Below are 11,972 nucleotides of genomic sequence, written 5' to 3' on the forward strand. Positions count from 1 at the left end.
GAGGTGGCATTCTAAGTTGGAAAGGCAGAGAAAGGCTTAGAGAAATAGGTAAGTATACTGACTGTTGTGAGAGTTACATGGAAACGTGTCACCTTTTGCTTCACAGAAGTGGGCAGCGAGACAGAAAGCAATGTGGATTCTGAATTTGGACGAACTCATTTTGATGACCTCGTTCCATCCCCAACGTCTGAGAAGGCTTTCCTTGCGCAGATCCATGCCCGGAAGCCAGGGTACCTCCACAGCGCCGCTGCCACCGGCTCCATCCGCAGTGACATGTGGGTACCTGCTCTTAATCTCATTCTTTTTCTGTTGAAAACAATATGCAGCATTTAATATTTTCTCCCCCTCTCAACTATTTGATTGCCAAAAAAATGCCTAAATCCAAGTGAGGACAGCTTCATAGGTAGTAGTAAGCTCTGTAAACAATAAAAGCCAGAACTTAGGATGCCCTCAGGAGTGAGCTGTCTCACATCCAGTCTGGTACGCCTGGGCAGCATGGAGGCTGTGTGACAGCTGTACTCCCTAACAGGCTCTGCAGTCCTATTCCCTGCTCGTCCAGACTGAGGCACCTGTAGGAGCCCACTGGAAAAAGATAAGTTTTTAACTGGAAAAGACAGTGCTTTTTATTGACCAATTAAATTGATCAGCAAACCCATTTATTTTTAGAATGTGAATCTGCCTTTCAAAGACTATAGGCATCTTTCCAGTTATTTTTAGTTCAACCTCTTACCCTTCGTATCACTCTCAAAGAAGTTATTGAAGGCTTCTGTTAATCATGTCTGTAGGGTTGTACCCCTAGAATGCCTTCAGCAGAATATGCCCTTTGGTCTACTGTATCAATACCAGGCCACTGGAGAGGGGAAATAGCGGAAGTGTTTTCCACTGCCAGAAAAATACTAACTGATGGAACATGTGATTGGACTAAAAGTATCCCGCTGTCCTCGTAGCTTACAGTAAAGGGAAGTTTTATTGAATCTGAATGTCATTCATCTCAGGAGGCTATTTATTAATAATTGTCTTCAGGGTTACAGAAGATGGAGACCCCTATGTCAGAGCAGATGATGAAAATTATGAGAATGACTCTGTCCGCCAGCTGGAGAATGAACTGAAGATGGAGGAGTACCTGAAGCAGAAGCTGCAGGATGAGGCATACCAGGTGGGAGAAGACGGGAGCTGTCCATACATGACCATAAGTGAGAAACCATAATGTGCCACAGTTGCCCAGTGCCCTTATTAAGTCATCATGGGCCCTGGGGCATGATCTCTTCTCAGTTACTAGAGTAGCCACATTCCAAAAACTACTGTTGTTCTCTTCCATAGACACACATGTCTCTAGCCCCTGTGCATATCCAGGAAGACCACACTGCCTGAGGCACACAACAGTAGTCATTAAGCTTACTGGGGCATCAGGTGGGCCAGAGTTGCCTCTGAACTTGTTCTCTGCCAGTGCCTGCCAAGTCACTTAGACCTCAGAGCTCCATATCATAGAGACTGGTTGCTGATGCTAAGCTTAGCTCTTGCTAAATTTTGTTGAGGTTTTTTTCTTCAGTAGTGAAAAACATTCCCTACGGTTTCTCCACTCAAGTGGGGTCTCTGTGTCATTGTCACTGTCATAATCTGGAAGGGGAGGAAAGGATCTGGAATGAATTGTATCCCAGGGGACCATGTATTCAACAAGCACCTAGTACAGAGAAGTCTGGGGATTTGTCATTAAACACCTCGAGAAAGTTTTCAAAGGGCATTAGTTTAAGAGTCTGAGTAAAGGAGATTTGCCAAGGGGAGATGGCATTCTGTAGATATCATGTCCTGTCTGTGTAATGGTCTCCACTTCTGCGTGCTGTAATGGATTATGGCCAGTTTGTAAATTATTCTGACTTGGATCATCCTAATATAAAATTCATTACTTCTGATGTCAGTAGGGGGGCACACCCAGTTCAGTTACTTGGGAGCAGAGGTGAAGCAAGCAAAAATAACTGTTTTCCCACATGGTGATCAATTAAAATTTGGAACTCAACCACTACAGCATATAACAGAGACCAAAAGGATAAATGGGCTAAAAGAATTAAGCAGGTACTGAGAGATCAGGTGTATGGAAATGAGGTTCAAAAGCACCTTCTGGTCAGGAATTCCTTGAACTGCTGACTGCTGGGAGATAACATCTTTTTTTGTGGTAGTTTTTTGTGGTAGCCTTTTTTTCTGGTAGTTTTTCTCTAGTGTCCACTACCAATCACTTTGGAGAGAAGAATCTGAGACTGACAGGCTTGTGATCTAATGAAGAATGACTGCTCTTTTGGTCTTCTTTTCTGAAAACCTGCTAGGATAAGTCAGTCTTGTTCATTGACTCATAGCAAAATTGCAGATAGTTTTGAACTTGATGTTGCATTTCATTGCAAAGGTCTTTAAAGACATAACAACAGGAGCAGAATTGTTAAAGACTATCTACTAAGGCAACAGTGGGTGACATGGGTGTTTTTGTCACAATTTTTTATCCAGGGTAGGAAATGGCAAAAATGGCAGCCTTTAAACTTCTGAACAGAATGGTGATAGCTGTCAAGCATCAAATAATAGATGTTGTTATTGCTGATAAAAATGCCATTTCTCCAGAAAGAATGATAGACCAGTTTGACTGTACTTTGATTACAGTATGGAAGTACAATATATGGCAACAGTTTTACATGAGTTTCACAAGTTACAACAGCATTTCGTACATGCACAAAGCTGAGTATGCATGTGCACTGCAAAATAAAGACATTCATTGTGCAGTAGAAGTTATACGTGTCGCTCAGTAGAACTGGGTGCTACTCTTGATTCAGTCAAATAGAGCTTTTCCACTTGTCTTCCAACAACATTCCCAAAAGAAGAGAAGGAAATCTCCATATTAATGTCAGAATCAAAATCCTTTTGAATTTAGGTCAGCCAAGACTACACCTAGGTGAACTTTGTTCCCCATTGTTTTGCACAATTTTTTTTTTCATCGAGGGGAAAAAAACAAAACAAAACAAAACAAAACACCACAGAAAAAGAGAAGGGCTTTTTTCTTTGAAAATGTATTCACTGAGGGAACAGAAAGTCCTCCTTCAAGGCAAGTTCTGTTTAATAGCATTTTTCCAAAAGAAATTTCATGATGTATTTCACTGTCTGTGAGATTGTCAGCTCCTATCAGGTGATGATTTGACAGTAGTGACTTGTAAGTAGAAACTATTTTTAGTTGATAACCACAGACCCAAAGCACGCAGTGCGTGAGAAGTCCTTCCCAGTATGGCTGATGCCCTTTCAATTAGGGAACAGGCTTAAAGGAAGCAAGAAAAGGTATTAAGTTAGTAGGGACCACTAGGAGGATTAGGAGTTGGTTGGATAGTGTCATATATTGATTTGAGACATGTGCTTTGGCTTTGGCTCGTTCTGTGGGCTTTGCAGTTAATTTGTGGTATTTTGCTATTCTACTCCTTTTTCTACTAGTATCACTGAGTAGTCTCATAAAGACACAACCTTCTACTTGCAAAACCAAAGCAAAATTGGGAAATTTCTGTTTAGGGTATACTGTTGAACAGTGGCCAGGTCAACTATTCTCATTCTGCATCAAACCATTGGAATTTATTACAGGCTATTTTACTATTTGTACTCACATGTACACTGCATTCATCTGGATAGCCAAAAAAAGCTGGTGGCTGTAGCTATCGTAATGCAATTGTCAACTGAAAAAATCTGTGAGGAGGAACTCCTACTAACATTACAGAATGGTAACCTCAGTAACAATATGGTAACCATTTTTATGTTCTTACATGTCTCACTTTGTGTAAAAGCAGCACATTTAGAAAAACATGTAGAAGTAGTATAGCATGGAAGATGGTTGGTCAAAACCCACTCTTGTTATTTCATGTCACCTTGCCTCCAAGTAAGATTCTCAAGCTAAACTCTAAGTTAGTATTAAAGTATGAGCAGAAAACCCGATGCACAAGGAAATATGGGACAGGGAACCTCAAAGGAGGCTTCTTTCTCTTTTTTTTTTTTTTTTTTAAGCATGTTGTAAATAACTTGTACCAGAAAAAAACACATTTACTGCACAAGTATAAATGCTAACAGTGCTTATCCTCCCACATCTGTACCAGTTGTGTTCTTGTTACAGTCTTTTGCTGGATGTGTTGTGTAAGACACTTTTCACTGGGTTTACTTTCTGGGTCCATAACTGCTCCCTTTATTTCTAGGCTTGTGCATGGCTTTCTTCAGAATAATACACTGCCTGGCTGCTCACTGGCTTAATTTGTTATCTTCTTGTTTTCTGTCCTTTGTTATCTACAGGTCAGTTTGCAAAGTTGAGTGCAATATCCTTCTATCTCTCCTCTCAAGTAAGTATCATTATAATTTAGAAGAATGTTTGGATTTAATCCTTATAATGTATATTTCAGTTGCAGTGCACCTTGTGCTGCCTGAGTGCATGTGATGATGCTGTTTCTTTCTCCTTTTAACCTATGTTAGGATCTCTCTAAATCATTCCTGATTTTTTGAAATGTAGTCCTAGTCCTGAGGATTCCTGTTAAGCCACCACCCTTTTTATCTTCTTCTTTTGTTGACTGTAAGAGTGAGAATGTGGGCTTTTCATCCCTGGGCATGATGACAGATATATTAGCCAGTACGGAGAAACCTTATCCAGAAGATAAGGAATCGGATTACATTTCAGATCTGAATTCAGTTCCTTAGAGTGCTTTAGTCTTCCTAGGATAACTTCAGATGTGTTGTGGAAGTCTAAAATGCCCCAATCCAAGTGCAAGGTGCTCCGCTACTAGCTAGAGTCTGGCAATTCAGAGATAAGGCAAGAAGGTCTATAAATTCCCTGCTGGCACATACGTCATGTTCCTTACATGTGCCAACATCACAGTTGCATCACTGAGTTTAACATCAAGTTCAGCAATTGTGTTTTTATTCTGGAACACAGGCCATGGCTATTTTTATGAAGTAGCCTGTTACTCTGAACTCAGGAAATGGGAGACCACACACTTCCTTCTTGCCTCATCTGAAGCTGTGGACTCTGCATTTCTGACTTCCTAGGAGAGTGCAGTGCATTGCTGTGGAGGTGGCAGTGAGATGATGCTGTCCATCCTACTGGGACACTGAACCATGGGGTAACAGGGCCCGAAAGGGAGGCAAAATCAAAATAGGGGTCTAACTCTGGTCTGAAAACTGCATCTCTTCCTCAAAGCCAGAACTAAAGGCAACCAAAGGTCAACTATCAAATGGGCACTTCAAGTTGGGAGCAGGGTCATGTTCTGATAAGCAAAACCAGTGAACTAGCCTGTGCCCACTTTAGCAGGAATTCACATTGTTTGATTTTGTATGCCGTCTTTTATGGTAGACCTCCTTATTTATATGGCAGTTTTGATGTCAAAATTTGACCCTGTTTCAAGGGGTTTGCAACTTCTGACGACAGTAGTTTGGATGTTAAAGTGTGGACCTTGTGTAAGCAACTGCCAGTCTTCAGTGTTAAAAGCTGTTAGGTATTTCTGAAGCATCTGTCTCAGTGTCTCTGGCAGCTAAAGCCGAATAAATGGATGTGAAAAGCAAATAAATGGCAATACCCAGAGTACTATAAACACCAAATAACTGCTCATAAAAATTCTCCTAACATTGCCCCTCAGGTTAGATTCATTTTCTCAGTAGCCTTGTTAAAAACATGAGCCATGTAGAATTTTCTAAATATTGACAGCCAGAAAAATAAGTTTTCTTCTTCTGTTATGTTGCAGTTGTCAGTTATAGGTCAGGTCACATGAAAAGGAAAATAGATCTTTCAAGAACAATGTATGTGTGTATAGCTATGTATATAGTGGAAATGTTATATGTAACTTAATTACAATTATGAATAACTATGACTTTAACAGATAGTAGCCTTCAGATAAACCTTTTGCAATATTTAGGAAAAAAAAATACTTTTCATTAGTATTATAAAGCTCAGACAATCCTATTTAAGGTTTCCTTTTATGTTAGGAAGCAGTGTTAACATGGTGATGTGGGAAAATGCATACTGCTGTACAGCCTTGCTTGCTTCAAAATATGTATCCTGTCTGAAATTAGAGATCTGAGATGGAGCTACTACCTCATCTTCTGGATGCTTTTGAAACCTTATGAAATCCCATCAATAAGAAGTTTTTTAAAGCACTGCGCTCTCATTAATTCCATAGTGAAACTTAGCTCCCAGGGGAGCCCTTCCGCCAGTACTGAAGACTGAAACACTCCCAGCAGCTGTAAAAGCCTGGTCCTATTGGAATTAGCAACAGAAATCAGTGAACTTGGCACTTCACCTACATCCACAAAAACAAAGTCTGTATTATAGTACGTTGTGATAAATACATCTGCATATGATAAGCATAGCTTAGTCTTCTCAAGATTCACTCTTTTGTGAATATAGAAGATTAAAGTGTTTTGTGCATTGTATTTGATACTAATATTTCATAGCCTTGGAAAATTAAATCCAGAATTGTTCATACCGGTTGTGATATCTAAAGGGCTTTTTTTGTTTACATTGGCTTCGTGCTTGAAGCTTAGCAATTACATCAAGACTTTGCTTCTTAGGTAATATTAATCAATCAAAGATAATACAACTACAGTCAGTGGTATACTGCCTAGATAGCCACATGAGGCAAAAAGCCAACAGACTTTTTAATCTCACAACAGTATTACATTTGTGCTTATTTAAAAGAAGGTGGGGAAAATAGAATCAGTTTATTATAGCTTCTTGTGTGTGATATTGCCACTGGTGGCCAGCCACAGAGTTTTGTTCATTTCCTTATTTATCACTCACGGACAAGTGGTGTTGATGGCAGTGGATTAAGTTTTTTTACATTCTATTTGCATTTTTAAAAGTGCTATGTACAATTCTTTAGAACTGATTTTGAAATAACATCTATAACAGCCAAGTGGCTCTAGTAATATATAAAACATAATTTAATCATGTTTTCAGTTTACTTTTCATGTTAAATGTACTTAATACCACTTATTTTTAATAGAGTAACAGTGATTTTGAGCTTGTTTTTGGCAGGCTCTAGACAGATCTTGAAATTAGGTGAATGTGTATCTTTGATGTTATTTTGCCTTTATCTCCCTGATAGCAGTTCCTTTTTTTGCCAAGGATGGTCAATGGGAGCAGAAAGCCTCCATCTCTGAAAGTGGTTAAAAAATTGTCATTTTCAGTGAAGAGCTGTTGATTTGTGCAGTGGACATGTTCCCGTGAGACCTCCAATTTCCTAAATTTTCTAAAGCAATGCATTTTTAGTGCTGATATAGCAACATGTTAGTTGGTCATGTCTAATTCATTTATATGCATTATTATAACAGAAATGGAGGTGTGAAAAGCTAATAAATATCAGACCTAATGCATCCACCTGAAAGGGAGTATAGGGAGGAGTCTTTATTAGAGGTTTCATTCTCAGTTTTTTAATTGTGATCACATTTTTTCTGTGTTGACAAAAACATAATATAAGTTGAAGACACAGTTCCATTCCCACCCCAAACCCTTTCACTTGCTCTAAACCTTATGACACAAACTGTGGGGTCTGAGGCTTTGGGTGGCCAGGGGTGACATTTTCCATTGCAAAAATGACAGAATGGTTTGTACTGAAACAGGTAGAAATTTTTCAAACAGCAGACCCCCAAATCCCTTCAGCTTTTTCATATGAATGCATTGTTAAATTATTATTTATTCAACTTGGCTATTTTTCCAAGACAGAAGTCTTAGGGAGTGACACTTTCACGTTCTCCTCACCTTCTCCCTTTTTCTCCAAACTCTGTTTTCATGTTTAGCAGCAGAGTTTGGGAATATTGCCAAATGTCAGGTGATAAAACCGATGGGCCGAGGGAGATGGTGTGATCAGTCCCATCCACCCAGTGTGCCGCTGTGAGAAGGGCTCTTGGTTAAGCCAAAGAGCACAGACGATTTAAGTGCTGTAAAGACATAATTGCACTGCTCTCCATTTTTTTCTGGGAAGGAAATAAGATTTTAGAGCTACTTTCACTGGCCATTGACATTTTCAGCCCTTTGCGACATGGACCTGGCCATTTACTGTTTGGGAAGGATGGGACATAGGATCTGTAGCCCAGGGTCCAAGTCAGGTAACTAGCCCAGAGTTAATGGATGTGTGGGTGTCAGATTGGCTGTGCCCACTGCCCAAGGCACATCTCCCAGCTGTGCCCTGGCTTCTCTTTGGCTGCCCAAACACTGCTAATGAGAGCTGACTGGCTCATGCACCGCCCTAGCCCATTCCTAGCATGGGCTTCATGCCAGGAGGTCACAGGGGTGTAGGTGAGTTGGTTGGTTGGACCCTCGGGAGGCCATTTGGTCCAGTCTCCCACCTGACGCAGGTCCAGCTCCAACACAGAACCATGTCAGCCGTGACTTTCTCTAGCAAAGACTAAAACCTCCACAGATGGAAATTTCACATCTCTGGGCATGCCCCCCAGTGCAGTGCCACCCTCCACATGTTTTTTATTTTTTCCTAATGTCCAACTTGAACATCCCAAAATGTGATTTGTCCTTTTTGTGCACTTCAGCACTGCCAATAAGATTTTGGCTTTGTTATCCTTGTAACTGCCTTTCAAATAGTTGCTAACTGATCCTCCCTTGCCACCTCTGCCCCAGCCTCAGCAAGCCCAGTTTCTTCAGCCTATTCCTCCTAAAAGTCAGCAATGCAATGGTGAAGAAGATACAGACACTAGATGAACTGCTCACACCCATAAGTCATACTCCACTTGCACAACCAGATGAGTCAGCATCTCTTTTGGGGGTTTTTTTCTGAACAAATACATAAAAAACAGCATTATGTGGACCATTCCATTTGAAAATAACAGCAGGCTGACAGCACAGCAATCTTCAAAAATGTCTGCTACATTCACTCAGCTATATTTTGGTTTTCCTCTTTATTTTTCTCCTTAAATCCTCCTTTTTTTAGCATGTAGGCGTAAAAAAGCTGTAGAAAAACTGTGACCGAGTTGACTGGGAAGAAGCAGCTTCAATTTTGTGAATTTAATTCTAAAATTACACAAGTGATAGGGATGTTTTTTGAGAATCACTGAATGATAAGTAACAGAAAAGAACCTGTGAATTAAGTTATAAAAAAAAAAAAAAAGTCAAGACACAGTTTTATAACATGATGAATCATATGAGTCTTAACTTGGAATTAATTCTGGCATTTCCAAAATGCTGCAATGAATTTATAGCTCTGAGGTTCATTAGTACTCATTATTTCTTGTATGAAAATCTCTCTATCCCAAGGCTGGCTGTGGAACAGAGAGAAGCCTTGAGAGAATTTAGAATAACCCTCTCTGCACTCCACCAAAGAAAAGTCATTTATCCAGAAGATTTGAAGCAAACCCAAATGCTTAACAGTACTAGCAATGCATCTTAATGCATCCAGTGTTTCATAAGCCACTCTTATTTTGCTCTTGTGGTTTATAATGATACCATCAAGAAATATGAGATGTACCTATATTTACATAACCCTGAAACTGATTGGTCTCAGTAAAAATCAGTCTCAGGCATCTGAGAACTGACCTCTTCCATGCCTTTCATTTGCATTTTTTGGCTGAATTGTGAAGAGCAGAATGTTCCTTTAGTAAGATTTCCAAATTAGTTTGCAGACTTAAGTGGTGCAGATGCCTGTTTGATTTTTAAAAACTATTCATTTAAAATATGCCTCAGAAATTTTTTATGAACCTCTCATTAGACTTGCAGTGCAAGTTTCCTTTCCATTTATCAACAAAAATGTTAACACTAGGTCTTTTGTAACTGCCTGACACAAGGAGATACTAAATTAAGATCATCATGCCGTTTGGCATGCATAGGTATTAAGGAATCGGATGGAAGCGTTTGTGCTTGAATAATTAATACAATCAAATGGTGTCAGGAAGCAGAAACAGCAAGCTAAACTACCTGACCTCTCTTCAGTCATCAGTTTTAATTTAACTCTTTTTTACTGAAGTAATTTGCATTTCATCTCTCATCTTGTAGACCAGCTTTATGCCTGAAATGAGTAGAAAAGAATTCATGTCAGTGAGGTTTGGTCTTTTGTGCTGTTATTATCAGATCTCATGCAGTGCGAATTGCTTTTCTGTCAGAGGTACCTCAAGAGAAAAAGTATGAGCTCCTTAACTTTGAAAGGGTCAAGTGTGTAAATATGCCAAAACGGGAATTACCTGACTGTAGATCCTGACACAGTTCTGAGAAATAGCAGCAGTCATCTATCAAGCATTTTCCATTACCAACTGAAACTTTGATGCGTCCATTATAGGAATGTGAGGTACTTATTGATGCTTCAGGATACAGAGGGAGCACCAAGGAGAAATTGGTGCACCGGCAGATTATGACGTGTATGAGCTAGAGCACCCAGGATCATACTTTTAAGTAACTGCATTTCTTTTTAGACATGGGGAAATACACCTGAGCATGTAAATTAAGGCTGAGATATTTACACGGGGGGGGGGGGGGGGGGGGTCTGATGGTGAGTGACTCTTAGCTAGGTGGCTAAACACTGTGTGCGAGGGGACTAATGCATAAGTAAGCTGCCAATAATCTATTTATAGAGCAACGTGGAAGGGTAGATGGAAGGGAAAATGGGAACATCTGCAAATCTGTTGTCAGTGCAAACCTGGTTACCCCAGAGTCCCACAGCAGAGCAGGCAACAGTCTCACCTGTGGTAAGAAGAGTTTCCAACTTCCCAAGTGCCCTGTATGTTTCTGTTTACAGCTCAAATACCTGTGGCTCCCTTAACGTAGAATGACTTTTTCCCTTTTTTAACTTTTTCAGGAATTACCCCAAGAATTGGCCAGCTCCTTTTTTCTCTCAATAAAGCACCAGGCAGAAGCTTTACTTGCTCTGCCTGTGTGAGTGCAGCATTTTAAACCAGCACTCTTTAAAAACCTTCCCTAAACATTTCTCAACAGGCAAGCTGCAGTCAGACAGACAACGAAAGCTACGTAAGAACTGATGATGAGGAGAGCTGCTTTCGGACAGATGATGAAGAAAACTCGGCTGCAAACTTCACAGAAGAGTGGAACCAAGAGGTGCAGCGTCTCTTGACAAAAAAATCACATAACTAAGTTCTGAGGACTGTAGCACAGTACTTTTGTTCTAAGAGTTGTAGTTTGTAGATGTGTGTTTTTGACAACCAGACTTTTGTTTAAAGCTAACTTATATTAGCTACATCTTCTGTAACATGACTCATTACCGGTGAAGAAAACAGACTGACATACATACTGCTGTTACAAAGGATGGTGGTATTAATAACTCACGTAAACCCTTTGCACATGATATTGAACCTGTTCAGTTTACAATGACAATACTGTTTATAGATAGAAATTTGATTTCTCAATACTTTTGAGATTTTAGTAGATCAGTTTACTATACACTGTACATTTTTTCCACAGAAGAAATAAAAAGCTACAATTATGCATTTAACACTGAATGATTATACTCCTGAGTGTATATATCTAGTAGCCCAAAAAACAAAGTACCAGACTATATTTGCAATTTGTTTGCAAGTCTTTAAATTAAGACATACAAAATGTACTAAAATAATAATAATAATAATAATAATATAATTAATAATTTTAAAAACCTCTCTAATTTAGGGCTAATGTGTAACTTAGGAATGTTTCTTTCAAAATAATCTAACAAATCAGCCATAGAAGTTAGTGTAAATATTTTTTTTCCAAATAGATATCATATACAAAAGGTGACATTCAAATAATATAGAATCTAGTTTTTAAATCAGCACAGATCTTCTTAAAACTGTGAACTATGTTTTGAAATACTCGTTGCTAAAGCTGTTTATAAACCACAGGTGCCATAAGATCCCTGAACTGACTGATGTTATGTATAATCCTCCATGGTATTGTTTCACTGATGTTTTAGCTTTAGTAAGCATGTGTTCAACAAAACAGCTCTTTCCATCTCTCTGCCCCTCCTCCCCCCCCCCCCCCCCCCCCC

At 39.5% G+C, this 11,972-nt stretch overlaps 1 protein-coding gene across 15 annotated transcripts in view; it reads left to right on the top strand.

Annotated features, from left to right (window-relative positions):
* DTNA (dystrobrevin alpha) overlaps positions 1-11,592 on the top strand; it is a 219,957-nt gene extending 208,365 nt beyond the window's left edge. For all 15 annotated transcript variants that reach the window (XM_026841319.1, XM_026841318.1, XM_026841315.1 and 12 more), the window contains 4 exons: positions 107-275; positions 1,024-1,156; positions 4,300-4,346; positions 10,928-11,592. In XM_026841319.1, the coding sequence (XP_026697120.1) occupies positions 107-275; positions 1,024-1,156; positions 4,300-4,317 (320 nt within the window). In that variant the 3' untranslated portion in view covers positions 4,318-4,346; positions 10,928-11,592. The remainder of the gene's footprint in view (positions 1-106; positions 276-1,023; positions 1,157-4,299; positions 4,347-10,927) is intronic.
* Positions 11,593-11,972: the final 380 nt, after the last annotated feature.

Source organism: Athene cunicularia (genome assembly GCF_003259725.1).
Source record: "Athene cunicularia isolate RWA chromosome 2 unlocalized genomic scaffold, athCun1 chr2_part1, whole genome shotgun sequence".
Lineage (NCBI taxonomy): Eukaryota > Metazoa > Chordata > Aves > Strigiformes > Strigidae > Athene > Athene cunicularia.